The sequence below is a fragment of the Diorhabda carinulata genome, chromosome 10, assembly GCF_026250575.1.
Source record: "Diorhabda carinulata isolate Delta chromosome 10, icDioCari1.1, whole genome shotgun sequence".
Taxonomy (NCBI): Eukaryota; Metazoa; Arthropoda; class Insecta; order Coleoptera; family Chrysomelidae; genus Diorhabda; species Diorhabda carinulata.
The window spans coordinates 2,727,128-2,746,710 of record NC_079469.1 but is presented as its reverse complement, the minus strand read 5'-3'; the positions used below and the strand labels follow the sequence as shown (position 1 = coordinate 2,746,710).

The window sequence follows — 19,583 nt, the reverse complement described above, 5'->3', positions numbered from 1 at the left end:
AATCAAACGTCACGAAAAGTACCAAAAAAAATGAAGGCTGCAATATTTTGGGACTTTTAGGGATTCCATTGGATTGACTTCAAGTAATCAAAAACAAGTTTGAATGCAGTTGACTTAAAGCTCGGCAAAATCAGCCGAAATGTGCGCTTGGTTCACCCCACACTGCTTTCCAAGGATACTATAAACGTTTCACAGAGATTAATCACCCACCGTATCGTCCAGACTCGACCCTGTTCGATTATTTTTTGTTCGCAAAGCAAAATATCGAGTTTAGCGGTACAAGATTTAACAGCGACGATGAAATTAAAAAGACGTTGTACAAACATTTCAATTCTTTATGACCTTTCTTTGTTTGTTGGGCACTAGGAATTTTTAGATATACCTATAAAATACTTGGTTTTAGTGTTTTTTTTTTGTTTGTTATAGAATGCTTCTGCGCAAGCTGCATTACAAGCAGCACAGGCAATTACAAGCAACTCTGGAACTCCTGCAACAAACTCTACACCGGTAACTAACGGACAGGACATACAGGGTGGGCCCAATACCGTTTTGAGAGTTATCATCGAGCATATGATATACCCCATCAGCTTAGATATTTTACATTTGGTAATAATTTTTTTTAATTTCTCTTTTAGCGCTCTCTTAGTGTACAAAAACGACTATTCAATATTTACGATTTATTTCAGATATTCCAACGGTTTGGAAAAGTTTTGAAAATCGTAACGTTCACCAAGAACAGTAAGTATTTCCTTTATAAAGGAAAGAGAGGCGTGAATATTTTTATTACTTTACAGATTCGTTCCAAGCTCTCATCCAATATCCGGATACTCAATCTGCCCAATCCGCCAAACAAGCTTTAGACGGTCAAAACATCTACAACAGTTGTTGTACTTTACGTATCGATTATTCGAAAATGTCGTCCTTGAACGTAAAATACAACAACGACAAGTCTAGAGACTACACCAATCCGAATCTACCGACCGGCGACGGCGGCGATCAACTGGCTCTAACCGGAGGTTTAGCCGGCGGTTTGGGCGCCGATATTTTGTTATTGGCTACACAGCCTCGGTTGGCTAGAGAAAGATTAGCAGGTGCGAGTGACTCGATTTCCCATTTTTTTACCATAAATTCGTAACGCGTCTCGTATGTTTCTAGATTCGATTCTTTCTGGTACACCCGGAGTATTGAACAGTCCATTCATGCACGGTTTGGCTTCTCCTTTGGCAGCGCCGTATCCCGGAGCTGTTGCTGGCGGATTACCCGGTCTCGGCAATTTCGCCTTGGGGCAAACAGCTCCCGGATTGAGAGGCTTAACAACTCCGGGTCTTGCTATGGCTACCGTTTTGCTCGTCAGTAATCTCAACGAGGAGGTCAGTATCATTTTTATATTGATAAAAATATATATTTTTTTTTTGTCTATAGAAATAAGTCGTGTGCAGTGCTTTTGAATTTTAACAACTAATCTTATAAATTTTTTTCTTTAATAGTTTTTTTTTGGATCGAAAATTTATTTTGTCGATTTTTTTCAAATTATTTTGAAGTTCCCATCTCTATACCGGTCCTCGCTGTCGTCGATAAAATAAAAAAAAATAACTCGTGAAATAATCGAAAAATTTTATTTTTTTCTACAATTTTTTTTGTTAGAAAATTTTATTCGGTCGAAGTTATTTTATCTTTAAAATTTGAAGAGTTTCAGTTCCCATCTCTACTATTTCTTACCGCCAATAAAACAATAAATTAACGCGCGAAAGAACCGAAAATTGATTAAGCAATAATTTTTTTAATTTTACGAATTTTTAGAATTTAAAGAGTTTTAGTTCCCATCTCTATACCGGTCCTCGCTGTCGTCGATAAAATAAAAAAAATAACTCGTGAAATAATCGAAAAATTTTATTTTTTCCTACAATTTTTTTTTTGTTAGAAAATTTTATTCGGTCGAAGTTATTTTATCTTTAAAATTTGAAGAGTTTCAGTTCCCATCTCTACTATTTCTTACCGCCAATAAAACAATAAATTAACGCGCGAAAGAACCGAAAATTGATTAAGCAATAATTTTTTTAATTTTACGAATTTTTAGAATTTAAAGAGTTTTAGTTCCCATCTCTATACCGGTCCTCGCTGTCGTCGATAAAATAAAAAAAATAACTCGTGAAATAATCGAAAAATTTTATTTTTTTCTACAATTTTTTTTTGTTAGAAAATTTTATTCGGTCGAAGTTATTTTATCTTTAAAATTTGAAGAGTTTCAGTTCCCATCTCTACTATTTCTTACCGCCAATAAAACAATAAATTAACGCGCGAAAGAACCGAAAATTGATTAAGCAATAATTTTTTTAATTTTACGAATTTTTAGAATTTAAAGAGTTTTAGTTCCCATCTCTATACCGGTCCTCGCTGTCGTCGATAAAATAAAAAAAATAACTCGTGAAATAATCGAAAAATTTTATTTTTTCCTACAATTTTTTTTTTGTTAGAAAATTTTATTCGGTCGAAGTTATTTTATCTTTAAAATTTGAAGAGTTTCAGTTCCCATCTCTACTATTTCTTACCGCCAATAAAACAATAAATTAACGCGCGAAAGAACCGAAAATTGATTAAGCAATAATTTTTTTAATTTTACGAATTTTTAGAATTTAAAGAGTTTTAGTTCCCATCTCTATACCGGTCCTCGCTGTCGTCGATAAAATAAAAAAAATAACTCGTGAAATAATCGAAAAATTTTATTTTTTTCTACAATTTTTTTTTGTTAGAAAATTTTATTCGGTCGAAGTTATTTTATCTTTAAAATTTGAAGAGTTTCAGTTCCCATCTCTACTATTTCTTACCGCCAATAAAACAATAAATTAACGCGCGAAAGAACCGAAAATTGATTAAGCAATAATTTTTTTAATTTTACGAATTTTTAGAATTTAAAGAGTTTTAGTTCCCATCTCTATACCGGTCCTCGCTGTCGTCGATAAAATAAAAAAAATAACTCGTGAAATAATCGAAAAATTTTATTTTTTCCTACAATTTTTTTTTGTTAGAAAATTTTATTCGGTCGAAGTTATTTTATCTTTAAAATTTGAAGAGTTTCAGTTCCCATCTCTACTATTTCTTACCGCCAATAAAACAATAAAATAACACGCGAAATAACCGAAAATTGATTAAGCAATATTTTTTTTTAATTTAACAAATTTTTAGAATTTAAAGAGTTTTAGTTCCCATCTCTATACCGGTCCTCACTGTCGTCGATAAAATAAAAAAAATAACTCGTGAAATAATCGAAAAATTTTATTTTTTCCTACAATTTTTTTTTGTTAGAAAATTTTATTCGGTCGAAGTTATTTTATCTTTAAAATTTGAAGAGTTTCAGTTCCCATCTCTACTATTTCTTACCGCCAATAAAACAATAAATTAACGCGCGAAAGAACCGAAAATTGATTAAGCAATATTTTTTTTTAATTTAACAAATTTTTAGAATTTAAAGAGTTTTAGTTCCCATCTCTATACCGGTCCTCGCTGTCGTCGATAAAATAAAAAAAATAACTCGTGAAATAATCGAAAAATCTTATTTTTTCCTACAATTTTTTTTTTATTCGGTCGAAGTTATTTTATCTTTAAAATTTGAAGAGTTTCAGTTCCCATCTCTACTATTTCTTACCGCCAATAAAACAATAAATTAACGCGCGAAAGAACCGAAAATTGATTAAGCAATAATTTTTTTAATTTTACGAATTTTTAGAATTTAAAGAGTTTTAGTTTCCATCTCTATACCGTTCCTTATTGTCGTCGATAAAACTCTAATAAAACTCGGAAATACACTAAAATTTGTTGATCAACAATTTTTTTGCAATTTTTTTTTTTTTCTATTATGATGTGAAGGTCCTTGTCGATCACAGATATCATAATAACAACCTTCAAAATCATTTTAAATTTGATAGAAACGTTACAAAAACTAACAAGAAGAATTTATTTGGTTATTTTTCAATATGTCAAAATTTGACACGTAAAAAGCACTGTACACATTACCGGACTCTAATACTGAAAATATATTATCTTTTTTTTTTTAATTTTTTTAATAGTTTTGGGTGAAGGTTTAATGGAAATAGTTTTTTTTTTCATTGTCGTTTTGTATCGTTGTGGTAAAGTAAATTTTTGTGAAGCTCAGTTTTTAAAAAACAAATCGAATTTAGGTTCGTGTAGACGTATAAAAGAATTTTATTATTCCCTCGATGATTTTATTTAAGAAAAATATACGATTAAAAATTAATAGCTTTGGGTGTAAAACTGTATATAGTATTTTTATCATCTAATCATTAAAAAACCTTTTCATGCTCTATTAATATCTATAATCTTTTTTTTTTCTTTTCTACAGATAATACTTGATAAAATATATCGTTATAAGGTTTATAAGGCTCTTAATATAATTTTATTCTAAAAAGTGAGAAAATAATGTTTTAAATTGAATTAAAATGCTCGCCCTTCGCCCTCGATTCATTTTTTGACAACATTTTCTCTTCCTAAACTTCCCTCCTCAATTATGACAACAATCCTTGACTATTAATTTTTTTTTTGACAATCACAGTCGTCTCCTTCCTAAATTCCTAAATTTTTTGACAATTTCGCCTTCCAATTAGACAATTAAAAGCCAAACCTTCTCAATTATGTTTTTTCAACACCCCCCCCCCCATTTTCACACGTTTTTTCAACAATTTCGTCCCCCTAAATTTATTTTCTGCTTCCTAAACTTAAATTTTGACTTCAATTATTTTTTTACAACCATCGTCTTCTCATAGTTTCATTTTTGTTATTCAAATTCCTTTTTTTTTTGACCCTCTACCTTTAGAAAGTCTTTTCACAATTTTCGCATCCTAAATTCATTTTTACAATAATCCTTGTTTTCCAAACTCATTTTTTGACAATTTAAATCGTCCACTCTTATTCATTTTTTCTTAAAAATTCTCGCCTCCTAAATTCTTTTTTTGACAACAATCCTCGCGTCTTTTACTTATTTTTTTGACTTGAAATGTCACGTCTCTTCTTTTATTTCTTTGACATCAATCATTGCCTCCAAAATTTAAATATTTGACTATGCTTTTCTTCTACCCCCTCAACTCATATCTTGTTTCTAAACTAATTCTTCCTATGAAGCGCAAAATGATTTCGATCCATTTCATGTTTTTTAGTTGCAATATCTTTAGAAAAAATATTTCAAAATAATACTTTTCATTTATTAATTTGCCTATTTGTAATAAACAATAAGTAGTTTGTTTAAATTTATTTAATCGAGCCCTATAAACTGCTTTTCAGCAGATAAAATTTCTCTTATTAGCCCACATGAAGGTTTTTTAAATTAACAAAAAAAAATAATCTAATGCTGTTTTTTTCTTTTTTTTTACATTTGCTGCCCCTCCGGTGGCATAAACGCTACCTCTCTGTGCCACGTTACATCCTACTGTCATCTTTCTCTATTGTAGATGGTCACGCCTGACGCTCTCTTTACACTATTTGGTATGTTTTCACTGAATTATATTTCCCAAACTAACTAGGTAAATACATGATGAACATTTTTTTTTAATTAATCATAATATAATTTATAAAATTTCAAATATATAAGAAGAAATAAAAATATGTATCTACCTAGTCTTGATTACTTTACAACTCTGTTCTTTTAACTAATTTTATTCGAGTCCTACTAAAAAAAATGTAACATTAAAATAACAGAGTTGAGTCCGATTTGCTTGTAGCTGTTTTGATTTTTCAAATTTGCTCATTATCAGACTACCAAGCGAATTGGATTACCAATGGGGAGTCACTAATTTTAATTATTTGAAAAAAAAAATAAACGGAAAGATTGTGCTATATATATATCGAAAAATCCTTTCAAAAATTTGGCTCTATTAGACACGTATAAACATCATTATAACTTGACTGAAAATATAATTATGTCAAAAATTGGCTTTTCCAAATTTGAATCGGTGAAAATTGAATTTATTTAGTTTTTTTATTATGAAATTTGGGTTTCCCAAGCTTGGACTGGTCTTTTCATGCTTCTTTTCGTCGAAAATTTTATTTTCAATTTTAGCTTGTTCAAAAATTGGCTTTTCCAATTTCTAAATTGGTGAAAATTGAAGTTGGAAGTTTATTTTTGCCAAAAGTTGTATTGTTTTGATAAGAATTGGCCTTCCTGTGTTCATTTTTGTGGGAAATTTGATTTCCCAATTTTTTATTTTTTCAAAAATAGACTTATCCAAATTTGAATTTGTGAAAATAGATTTTTTGAAATGTATTTTTGACAAAAACTGGGTTTTTTAAGGTTTATATTGATAAGAAGTGGCCTTTCTATGCTAATTTTTAACAAACATTTGAACAAAATTGGCTTTTCCAAATATGAATCGGTGAAAATTGATTTCATTTAGCCTTTTTATGTTGAAAAATTCGAGTTTCCAAGCTTGGATTGACTTTTCCAAATTTAAATTTGTAAAAATTGATTTTTTGAAATGTATTTTTGACAAAAATTGGGTTTTCCAAGTTTCGATTAACAATAATTGTCCTTTCTGTGTTTATATTTTTGACAGAGGTTTCACATTTACATCAATAATAATTTTCATTTATATGTTCATTTTTTCCAATAATAATAACAATTTAGTCGACAGTTGACTTTTCTTGAGTTGAATTGTTGAAAATACATTTTTTTCCAAGTATGAATTGATAAGAATTGGTTTTTTTAAATTTGTTTTTGTCAAAAAATTTTTTTTTAGTTTGAGTAATTCGAATTTAATTAACAGTTTGAATTGATGAGAATTAATTCAATGAATCTATAAAATTTAGATCTTTCATAATATTTTGTTAATTTAATAAAAAGTTTTTTGGTAATCTTTTTAAAGCCTATAAAATGTCAAAAATTGCATGTTTGGTTTGATAGGGTGATAATTCATTAAAAACTGAAATATCTATTGTGGTACCTTCTGCATTAAGTTCCCGAAATTATTTTAAAAATTTTATGACTTCTACTAGTTTCAGTTTAGATTAGGAGTAGTCTTAGTATGCTTCCAAGTGGATAAATGTTTCCTTTTTTAACCCACATCCTTTTCTACAAGTTTAAGTTTCAAATTCTAACTATAGCTAATGAATTCTTCAGATATTTTCTGGACAAACTTTCCCATTGAAGTCTATATTTGTCCTCCATTGTGTTGTCGCCTATCTTTTTTTATTCATTTCCATTAACATGATCCTCAAATTTCAATTGCCAAAGGCTATAATGTTCTTCTAAAACCTTTGCTAAAATTCTTCCTATAGCTAATAAATTCTTCAAATATCTTCTTGGTACACTTTCGTAGTAATGTCTTTGCTTGTCCCCACTATGTGGTCCCCAATATTTTGTTTTACTCATTTTCAATTTCAAAAATTTATAAATACCACAATTAACATCCAATGATCCTGTATTTTTGTTTCGAAAAATTATTAGGCAATTACTGAGTCATCATATTTTTACAAATTTAAAGTGGAAATAAAATAATTTCAGTCAACAACTTTCATTTTCGTTTAATAAAACAAAATAACAAACAAAAAGTATACAGTACATAAAAGTCTTCTACTTATTTACATCCCTTTTATTAACCAGATTTAGCGACTACTAACTTTTCTATAAAATAAAAGATGTACTAAAAATTGTACGTTTTATGATGACCATGACACCAAGAAATTGTGAATAAATTGTGATAGATGTATTGTTAATCGAAGGGATTATTTTTAATTTTTTGACGATACCTCGTAAAATAAAAATGATTTAACACTGTATTAAGAGAAATATGTATTATTTTATATTAATATATTTGATTTATTATATTGAAAATTTGATATTAATTATGATTTAAAAAGGAAATTATAGTGACCCCCCTTAAAACGTTTACTTTTTTTATTACTATTTGAATGTTTTAAATTATTTATTTAGATCGTTAAATAATTTTATTTCGTTGGTCAAAGCTTACTGCTTAGATATTAAATTTATATAATTTCAGAATTTTATTAATTTTCATTCTATTAATTTAGATTATATATTATTTAAAATATATTTTCTTATCGTCCTGCATGTTATGCGTTATTCAATTTTTCACTATTTTATTTTTGTATTGCGCTAGTTGTTTTAATACTCTTTCTATAAGCTCTAATATTTTTTTTCTATTTTTTCCAATCATTATATATATACATACATACAATTTTTATTGTGTTTAATAAAAATTAATTATTGGTAATATTTTAATTTTAGGGGTATATGGTGATGTACAAAGAGTAAAAATCTTGTACAACAAAAAAGATTCGGCATTGGTGCAACTTGCTGAACCCCACCAGGCACATTTGGGTAAAGAATTTGATAAATTTATTTTAATCAATAAAAAATTAATTTAATTTCTAGTATCTACAAACATATTTAAATGAATGTTGAATTTATAACTTTTGATATGTAATAAATTTATTTTTATATAGCCATAACTCATATGGACAAATTGAAGGTATTCGGAAAAAATATTAGAGTGATGTTGAGCAAACACCAGAGCGTACAAATGCCCAAAGAAGGTCAACCCGATGCCGGTTTAACCAAAGACTATAGTCAGAGTCCGTTACACAGGTTCAAGAAACCGGGTTCCAAGAATTATCAAAATATCTACCCCCCATCGTCGACGTTACATTTGAGCAACATTCCAGCTACCGTTAACGAAGAAGATATCAAGGAAGCTTTCACCAAAAACGGATTCACCATCAAGGCGTTCAAATTTTTCCCGTATGTTTAAAATTATTTTCTAATATTTCTTTTATATATTTTGTTTTGAGGATTTGTTATATTTTTTAATAGACAAATTAATAGTGACAAATTTACATTAATAGAAGTATTTTTTAAAATTCTCGCTTAAACTATCTCTTAAGTATGATTTATGTCATTAAAACATGAACGAATATCAAAACTAGATTATCCACACATCCAATTTCCTTGTGGTGGAAATTCAATCATAGAACAATAGCAAAGTTTTCAAAATAGATTTTAAACCAATAAAAATGATATTGGTTGAGGTTAGTTTAGGATTCATAAAAATTCAGATGACTGTTGAAAGAAATAATTAAAAAAACCTTCTCGATAACAAGAAATATAATTAGAAAGTATTTTAATTGATAACTGACAGCTGTTACTGATGAGCGAAAGAGCGGGAAACAGCTAATTGTCTAAAGAAGAATAATCACAATTAACAACAATTAGAAAGCACTTCAATTGACAAGCGACAGCTGTTGCTGGTGAGAATAAAGGCAGGAACCAGCTTATATCTTGAAGAAAACTGATAACAATTGAAAAAACACACTTTAATTGATAACTGACTATTGACAGCTGTAGTTGATGAGTAAAATGGCGAGAAATAGTTTATATTCTGAAGAAAAATCATTATAATTTTAAAAACGTACCTTTTAATTGACAACTGACAACAATTAGCTGTTGCAGATGACCAAAAAGGGGCAAACAGCTTATATTTTAAAGAATTGACAGAGAACTGACAGCTGTTGCTAATGATCACAATTAACGGCTATTGGAAAAACGCACTTTAATTTAAAAATGACAGCTTATGTCTCAAAGAAAATAATATCATCTCGTAGTTAGTGCCATTTTGTTACCAAAAAAAAAGTATCTATACCTATTGACAGTGAACCTAAAAGATGGAGGGAGATTTATAAAGCAAAAATCATTGTAACGAGGAGTTCCAATCTCCTTCTAAACTTTTATTTATTTATTTTTGTTATTTGAATTCTATATACTTTGCTGTTTGGCATTGAACCATCAGACATCCTCATACACTTTCTAAAATCTTTTTGATTCCCTTATAATTAATTTTTGTTGATAAATTGTTTCTTTTGGTAGAAAATTAATTTTTTTGAAAAATTGAAACATATTAACTTATTAAAAGTATCAATATTCTTATCTTTACCAAAAAAACTAATTTTTAAATTCAGCACAGAATTATTTAAATAAAATTGAGTTACATCTGTGAAAGTTAAAAAGGCACTACAAATATTTATCTTTGAATAGATTTTTATGATTAATTTTATAAATTTATTTATTTATTTTAATAGGAAAGACAAGAAAATGGCTCTAATTCAACTGCCCAGTATGGAAGAAGCCGTCGTGGCGCTAATTAAGATGCACAACTACCAGCTATCCGATTCGAATCATCTGAGAGTCTCATTTTCAAAATCTAGTATATAAGAGGCGTTTGTTAGATCCCAAAACAAAACAGTATTCATTCCATTTAACAAAAAAAATAAATAGAAAAGAAGAATCGTTTAACCACGGTTATTAAAATGACATGGTAGCTAAAAAAAATAATTTGTATCACACAGCACTTATTTATTGATATATTATTATTATATAGACTGTTATTATTTTTTTTGGCAGGTTTCGGCTTTGTTATCGGGGGCCATTTTGTGTAATAGGTTAATTTGGCCCGTCCCCCATCCCCCTATATATTTTATATTGAATAAGTTTAGATTTTAAGTTAGTTCTTATTCCCTCCTCGATGATTATTATGTTGCGTTTAGTGTTCAGTATTGAAAGGCTTTAATACTGTTAGCAAAAAAATTAGAATTATGGTTGGACAAAGCGCGGCGATGTTATTTTTTGTAAGTTTATAGAAATGTTTATCCATGTTGTATAGAAGAATACGAAAACCGAGGATCCCCCACACATACACATACAAAAACTTGATCCCATTTTGGTTTTCCATAAATGTTAGGTTAGGTACAAGTTTTAACACGTCGACTGCTATTAGTATCATAACTTGTTGATTAACAGTAACTCATGGATGTACGACTATTCCAAGTCGTCTGAAAACGGCAATTAACGTGTTGATGAATAAAAATCGAATAGTTTTTGGAATTTCCGCCGAAACTTTCTGAATTGTCACGTAATTACATTTCATTTAAATATTACAGACTTGACAATTAAAAAAAAAACAATAATAGTTTTTATAATTATAGACAAATGACCAAATATTATATTGAAAATGTACGACTAAATGTTTTAACATATTCTACATCCTAAACTTAAACAAAAAATTCAAAATTCCGCTAAAATAATCCCGAATTGTCACGTGGCTTCATGTACGTTCAAAAATTGATGACTTTGATACGAAAATTCAAAATTCTAGCTAAAATAATCCAAATGACAAATAAAATAGTAATTTAACAATTTTTATATGAACATTTTTAAAATTCCCGCCGAAACAATTGAAAAAGTCGTATGTCTAGAATTTATGTCATTACTACAATTACTAACTTAAGACTTTATTAGTATTATGTGTATGAATACAGCTACGAAAATTCAGTCTAAAACGCTATAAACTGTCATTTGTTCATGATTTACGTCAAAAACTGAAAGCAGTTGGCAATACGAACTATAATTTTATGATTACTTATGTTACAAGCAGGTTACTTGACAGTTGAAACTTCGAACTGTCATTTGATTATTATTCACGTCATAACATGATTATTTGACAGTTGATACTATGAACTGTCATATGATTATTATTCACGTCAAAACATGATGATTTGACAGTTGACATTGCGAACTGTCAATTGATTATTATTCACGTCATAAAATGAGGTATTGATAGGGATAAAAAATGTTGTTTTTCTAACTGGATTTATTTGAATAGGCGTTTAACAGTAAAAAAAAACATAATGATGTGAGGGATCCTCATTTTGGTAGGGATCGGTTCAAAAATTAAGAACTATTCCCGAATAGTATTATATATATATATAAATATATGGCTAGTATTGTTAGTAATGTCGCGGAATTATTAGAATTAGTTATTAGAAAACAGTGATTAGTCTAATATAAATAGGAATACCACAGGGTTTAGTTCTACCCTAGAGATATGGACGTCTTTCTCTAAAATATACTCTTGTCGCAAAAAGAAAACGTTTCATAGATAAATAAAAACAAAAAAATAACATCGGCAATAATGTGTGTGTATATCTCATTGTTCTCATAGTGAATCTCTTTTTTAATTTGTAAGTGTTGCCGCTTGGTAGGAATTTTTATTCGCGCACATTTTTGCCGACGACGCGCGCGTCTCAGTCAATATACTGCGATCGCGCGCGTTCGTTTGTGTATTTAACAAACTTTACGAACGACGTCGCGAAAATTCGACTTTACACCTCACTAATTATAATCGTTCACCAATTATAACAATCGGTTAAACGTATCAAGATCAATAAATAAAAGTATTCCATTTGACGAATTACTAGGAGATCTTGAAGTAATTGGCCTTAAAAGAATTAAATTCGTTTATTAAAGTAACCGGTATAATTGGTGATTCGAAGTTTTACATCATATTGAGCAATCTAACGAATTGTCAAAATCACCTGATGTGTATTTATAAATGGTCGCCGTGGGGTAAACGAGGCTTTTTGACGTCAATTTCTATTTGTCGGTTAATTAGACTTTCCGGTTTTATTACGAAATGGCTTCTTGAAGAGTTGTTGCCTGAAAAATTGCGAAATTTCCATCCGAAAACGTAGCTTTGTCGATTTTTTTCTTCGACTAAGCACTGTCATACTTATTGTGGATAAGCTGTACTCAAATAACTCTCCTTGAGACAAAACGCACTTCTGCCAACGCCGTTTCCACTAGTGATAATATTGCTGAAAGTCTTGATGTAGTTCAGTCGTCGTGTCGTTTTTTTTCTTCTGTCTCCGAAGCACCATTTTGCATTTCGAGAACAAAAAAAACTCACAAGGGGCTAAATTTGGTAGTCTGCCATAGTGATTGAGCGGGCGCATTTTCGTGACTAAAGATCTACCTGCCCTCTTGTGCCAAATTCCGTCGAACTCGAGCCACTCGAGCTCTGATACGTCTCAAAATTGCAACGTGAAGTTTACGTTCATTCTCTGACCGAGAGGGACAAATTTCTGGTGAACAATCAACATTGGACTTATTTGTTGTCGGTTCTTTTGTTAGTTTCCATTTCACATCGAATTCGTAAAACCTGGACTCGTCTCCAGTGATAACTCGGTTGAGAAAGTCCCCTCGTTCCTCTGATTCCAACCAATCCTCACAGTACTCAACCCTTCTGTTCTGGAGTCAAGAGCTTCGTTGCTATTTTCGCTCACAATTTTTTCATTTCATGTTTTTCTTTCAGAACGATTATTTTGGGGATTGATAGCTCGTCAGCTATCCTTCTGACTGTTAATCTACGGTCATTAAGAACACAAGCCGGAATTTGTTTAACATTTTAATCAGAACTCGATGACGGGCGTCCTGGACGAGAGCTTCCTTATTCGCTATTGGTTCCTTTAGAGAATTGTCTTCATAAACTTGTTTTAAACACTCAAAAGTCTCCCGGTTATTTTTACTTCCACTTCTCAGCTTTTCTGGAACCTTTCTAACCACTTGTTGACGGTTGGTTCCTTCACTCAAAACTCTCACGTTTATTTATACCTAGCTTTGCAAGTAACTTGATCTTGAAGTGCTGAACTGGGCGTTGAAGAGATTGGCAACCCTTAAAATAAAATTTTATACCGTATTTTCCGGAAAAACTTCGTATAGTAGAACTTATAGAAAGTGAGAAAGACTAAAGTTGGAAAGGGGTTAACTTCACCTAAAACTTTTTGTTTGTCGTTGTACCTTTCACTGGGTTATCACTTTGCCACCTTGAACAGTAGTCAATTATGTTCAATGCAACAGTGCAAACCGATTAAAACAAATTTTAAAAATACACCGTTTCAGCTGGATTAGTTTCAATAAAACAGATTTAAAAAGTATCTATGGGGTATTCTTTACACCATAAAATAAGAGAAACCAGAATAATACGAGAATAACGTAACTGAACATATGGGAAAATCCATTTTTTACCTTATGACGGCCATTTTGACGTAGATCATCTGTTTTCTTAGATTGTCTGATGATGTTGGTGAGTTTGATGGATGATAATTGACAGTTGAAGTTTGTGATTACACGCGTTATATTAGATACTATATACATTTCTTATTCTATCTACTAATACTTAATATATATTATACATACACTTTGACAATCATGAAAATCATACTTTTCGCAAATACTGAATAATGATGTGTAAACGCGTGATCTTTTTACTTCGCTAAAATTTATTACCACCTACAGGTGATGATATGGAAAAAATGTATAAATAGAGTCCGGAATATTAAAATTTTCATTTTTATTTGTTATTATACTGTCGGACTCTGTTTTATACTTTCGATGTGGTTGTTGCGAAGTGCGCATATTTTGATATAAGACACGCAGCATTTTTGCCAAATTTAAAGTCAATATCTACCTACCTGTAAATCTACATAAACGTGTATGTGTTGAAAAATGTATATTTTTTTAACTTGTCAATTTTGGTTTTAAGTACGCGCACAAAAAGGTAAAAAAAATATTATGACGATTATTAATATCTCTGTGTTTAGTTTTTCCGTTTTTCCAATTTTCTTTTGTATCCAACTGTTTTGTTTTGTTTAACCGCTTCTCTTCTTTTCGTGTTTTGTTTCACTTTTAACGTTTAGTTTTTTTATAATAATAATAATTTTTTGTATCTTTTCATTTTTATGATTTTGATGTTGATTAAAAGTTTCTTTATGACATTAGCGAGTTTTTTTCGTTTATTTAACGTTGTTTTATTAATAAGGGACTTTTCTCAGATTCATTTTGTATAGATTTTCGACATAAAACATCAACAAATCCGTTTCAACCGTTTTCTTGTTCCTCCAACCGTTTCCTCATTTAAATAAAAGTAAAAATAATTTACGAGTGATCTGTGATCCGAAAGGGGAAGGGGGTGAGTTTTTAAGGGTAAAAAACTTTTTATCTCGGTTTCCGGTTAAACTAAAACTCCTATGGAAAACCATCAGGTTGCAAAGTTGTTGTTAATAAAAAGATCTACAACTTTTATTGATACACTTTTTTCACATAACCTCAAAATTTATATGAAAAATTAAAAAAACCCAGTTTTTAGTTATGTTAGGTTAATTTTTGATTTTTAATTTTTATCTTTTACCAACAACATTTGACGAAAACTTACCCCTTTATATCTCAAATACACTGTAATCTATTTTTTCTCCTTATTTTGACTTAATTTCGAAAAAGTACCCTATTTTTCAAACGAAAATTCCTCCTTAAAATATCAGCTTTTTTTTTAAAAGTCGGTGAGAATGCGTGCGTTGAAATCTAAACCTTCATGGAGATAAAATAATATTACCATCGCTATGCGAATTTTTCTCAGAAAAGGCCAAAAAAAATCTTTTTTTTTTTATCATAATGTACAATTATTAAATATTAATCAAAATTTTAGACCTATCGGTGTAACATGGAAAAAATTTTTGCCTTTTCTGAGCAAAATTACCATGGCGATGGTAATATTTTTTCACACAATGAGAAAGTAGAGATTTTAACAAACAAAAATCTCATCGATATTTTAAAAAAAGCTGAAATTTTGACCAGAGAATTTTCAATTGAAAAGTTATGGTACTATAACTGTCAAAATTGGCGCTTTTAATATGCAAATTAACCAAAGTGTGCCCCTCATTTCAACTTAAATAATCAACTAGAACAAGCAGTAAGGTCATAAACATAACCTACAAATATGAATGTTGAGTTAGTTCATTTCTATGGGGGGTGCTTTATTTTCCAATATATTTTAGTACGGCTGATAAAATTCTAAGCTTTGACAATCATTAATATATGTACTAAGATAGGAATTACTATTTTTTAAAATATATCTACAATTATATCGAAAATCTATTTATACAATGTACAAAAATGTTTTACGGATAACAAAAAACAGTTTCGACACATATCTCATTTCTTTTAAATATGAAATTAATAGGTAGTTTTATACTTTGATGGTTCCCTCGTTCTTTTTAGCTCTACAAAATAAAAAAATCTTCAGATTTTGATGAATTTTCCTTTCAAATCTTTATTTTTATGACAAAAAAATATTTCAAATGGAGATTTCAAATGAATTTATGACTAAATGTTATCATAACCCCACTTTTTGAATATATTCGTTTGTAGAACATCAAATGAAGTTCTTATATTTTTGGCTACCCACAAAAATTTTCATATAAATATTTCTATTTATATTATTTCAATAAGTAAAAAGTATATAAAGTGAGAAAATGACAAAATGAATTTTTTTGTTTGTTTTTTCTGTATAAATTAAACAAAAATAAATAAAACCATCACTCGATTAATTGTAAAAAAGTAATTAATCAACAATTAAACGTAAATGAGTGCATTTACAAAAAGATTTAAAGCAATAAAATTGAAATTTTCTTTCCCAATTTTTTTCTTAAATCCGCCATAAAAATGAAGATTTAACAGTAGGCCAATCGCGCCGGACCAAAAAAAGCAGATCCATAATGCAAAGATTTTTTTGTGGAATATGTTCAGGGGTGCCCCCTAAATGTAAATCCAATTGGGCATCTTGAGGGGGCGCCCGCGTCAGCTGCCATTTTGAAAAACTCATTTTATGTAATATCTCGTGAATCGCGCATCGTAACAAAAAAATAATGTAGATAATTTTTATAGATAATAATTTTTGCCATTTTTTTTATTTGAAACTTTTTTTATAACTCATTATAGCGCTCCAAACTTTTTACAAACTAAACATTGTAAAAAGTTTGAAGCGCTATAATTAAAAACCTGTGGATAATACGAAAAAAAATTCAAATAAAAAAGGTGACAAAATTTATTATTTATAAAAATGATCTACACTATTTAGTACCCGGCATTTGGCTTAAAGAAAATTCATTTAAATCACAAGATTTTTCCAATTACTAGAACTAAAAATACGAGGGGAGCGCAATAATATAAAGTTACAAACTCCTACAAAATCGTTTCCGTTGAGATTACTTACTTTTCAATCTGTTTATAAGGTAAAAACTCTTTAAATGACAGTTGGGGTACCTATATAACAAATTTTTAAAAAAATTTCTCTATATATGCAGTATTTCTAAAAAAGCAAACATTATACAATATTCACCATAATAATGAATCTGAGGGATCCCTATTAAACGATCCCAAAACCCTTTTGCTAATTTAATATTTAATTTCGAGTGCGAACTGGCACATGCGTTGAAAAAATTTTGAAAAAAAAAATATTAAAACGCTAACGGCCTCCGTGCCTGCGACTGTGGGATCAACTTGAAACAAATCATTGATGATAAAAATATCTATTTGAAATGTTGCAAAACAAAAAAAAAATCATTTTATCATTATTACATATGTATATCTATATCTATTCTCACATTGTACTCTCTGGGTTTTGTTGGATTTTCTGGTACTATCAAGTCAAAAGAGGCAAGATGTTAATTGAAATAGTCCAAAAAAAAATAATAACTACATTGAAATAATCTCATATGAAATGGTATAATTTTTAACAAAAAGTTACTCAGGAAAATTTACTGATCGTTTTAATGAATCTCCTGAATTGGTAACAAACAATAAATAGCCTAAAAACTACAGCTTCTTATTAATAGCACATACTCTAATTTTGAGGTTATGTTTGGAATATTGGTTATTTGTGCTGATTTCTAATTTGAAAAAAATAAAAACTTGTTATCTAAGGGAAATAATCATAGACAAAATAAGATAAGTCCTTTCAGAAAAATTGTATCTACATGCAGTATTTATACCTAATAGATATTTTTCTGAACATTAAAATGATTTCAATGTAGTTAGTAATAAAAAAAAAGGAAAAAGCGATGGACTTGATTCTACAAAATCCATCAAATGACCTATTTACATAGTAGATAACTTTTAGGAATAACGTAGATTTAGCTTAAACTTATGGGCACAAATTGAATTTATAAACAAACATATAAATGATGAATTTTTTGCACAAAACAATTTTTTCTTATTACACGCAGTTTCTCCTTTCTTGAATTACCACACAGGGTTAAAAAAGAAACGAATTCTTACTAGATAAATATTCAGTTGCTAAAAACTACACTAAAAAATATTTTATCTTGAAATTGCATTTACACCCAATAATAATAATAATAATCACGATGCAAATTGAATGTATGAAAACTATTGAATATCTAGTGGTAAGAATTTGTAAATTTATCTTCTAAGGTTCCTTGAATAATTTAAGAATTCTTCAGTTTTTCAAATTAATTCGATTTAAATAAAAGTGGGTGCCAACATCAGTATTAAAATATCATTAGAAAAAAGATCGGCCAGTTCTGTTGGTGAACAAAAAAAAAGATAAATAGGATGATTTGATCTGCAAAAATATAAGATGTATATTTACGTAGTTAATACATCTATATATCATGTATTCAGATACATATTATCTCTATATCAGACGTATATTGATTCTGAAAAGTTTTAGAGTTATTCTTTGTCATTTTACAATAAAAGTTGAGATAAGAAATGTTTTCATTTTCCCCTATACCTTCTACTATTGAAAAACATCCACTTACCTTTGAAAATAAAATGTGCCAATTTGAATTTCGCGCTTCCGTAACGTAACGAGTAATCGATATTGATTGGATACTTATTCGATAAGCACTGATATCGATTTATTAAACGTATGTTGCCAGATGTATTAAAACCCCTCATTTAACATACAGTTTCAATATTTGTAATATCTCATAATACTTTACTAGGTTTGTTCTACTTAATAACAATTAACGCCACACAAATAAAAAATACGTTTCCCTAATTCATTCGATTAATAATACAGCTTTGACTTGATCAAAAAAACAGACTCGTTGTGAAATTCGGCAACGTTGTATAACTTTCATTTATCAGTCTGCAATAAAAACTCGTGAAAGATCTGCGTCTACTTCAAAATTTTGTACTTAGAGTTGAGTCCTTGAATGATTAACGAATTCTTTAGTTTTTCAAATTAATTAGATTTAAATAAAAGTGGGTGCCAACATGTTTTAAAATATTAAAAAAAATATACCAGCTTGTTCTGTCGGTGAACTAAAAAAATACATACGAATGAATTATTCTTTGTCATTTTACTATAAAAGTTGAGATAAGAAATGTTTTTATGTTTCCCTATAACTACTAGTATTGATAAATATTCACTTACCTTTGAAAATAAAATTTTCTGCATTCCAATTTGAATTTCGCGCTTCCGTAACGTAGACATATTCAGTCATCGATATTGATTGGATACTTCATCAATAAGCACTGAATTCGATTTATTAAACGTATGTTGCCAGATGTATTAAAACCCTCATTTTATATACAATTTCTCTATTTGGAATATCTCATAAAGCCAATAATACTTCACTAGGTTTGTTCTACTTAATAATAATTAACGCCAAATAAATAAAAAATGTTTCCGAATCAATTCGATTAATGACTTTGATTTGATCAAAAAGACAGACTTGTGGAATCCGGCGATGTTGTATAACCTTCATTTATCAGTCTGCAGTAAAAAGATCTGTGTCTACTTTACAATTTTGTACGTACAGTTGAGTAAAAGTCATAAATGGTTTATGAATAGATTGATAATATCTACAGAATATTCAATATTTATTTTCCTTCACAATTCCTATCATTGTTCAAAATATCGCAA

At 29.2% G+C, this 19,583-nt stretch overlaps 1 protein-coding gene across 7 annotated transcripts in view; it reads left to right on the top strand.

Annotated features, from left to right (window-relative positions):
- LOC130899117 (polypyrimidine tract-binding protein 2) overlaps window positions 1–14,628 on the top strand; it is a 365,855-nt gene extending 351,227 nt beyond the window's left edge. For all 7 annotated transcript variants that reach the window (XM_057808892.1, XM_057808889.1, XM_057808891.1 and 4 more), the window contains 8 exons: window positions 427–606; window positions 687–738; window positions 795–1,091; window positions 1,156–1,370; window positions 5,460–5,493; window positions 8,252–8,344; window positions 8,470–8,764; window positions 10,099–14,628. In XM_057808892.1, coding sequence (XP_057664875.1) covers window positions 427–606; window positions 687–738; window positions 795–1,091; window positions 1,156–1,370; window positions 5,460–5,493; window positions 8,252–8,344; window positions 8,470–8,764; window positions 10,099–10,231 — 1,299 coding nt within the window. In that variant the 3' untranslated portion in view covers window positions 10,232–14,628. The remainder of the gene's footprint in view (window positions 1–426; window positions 607–686; window positions 739–794; window positions 1,092–1,155; window positions 1,371–5,459; window positions 5,494–8,251; window positions 8,345–8,469; window positions 8,765–10,098) is intronic.
- The last annotated feature ends 4,955 nt before the right edge of the window (window positions 14,629–19,583 follow it).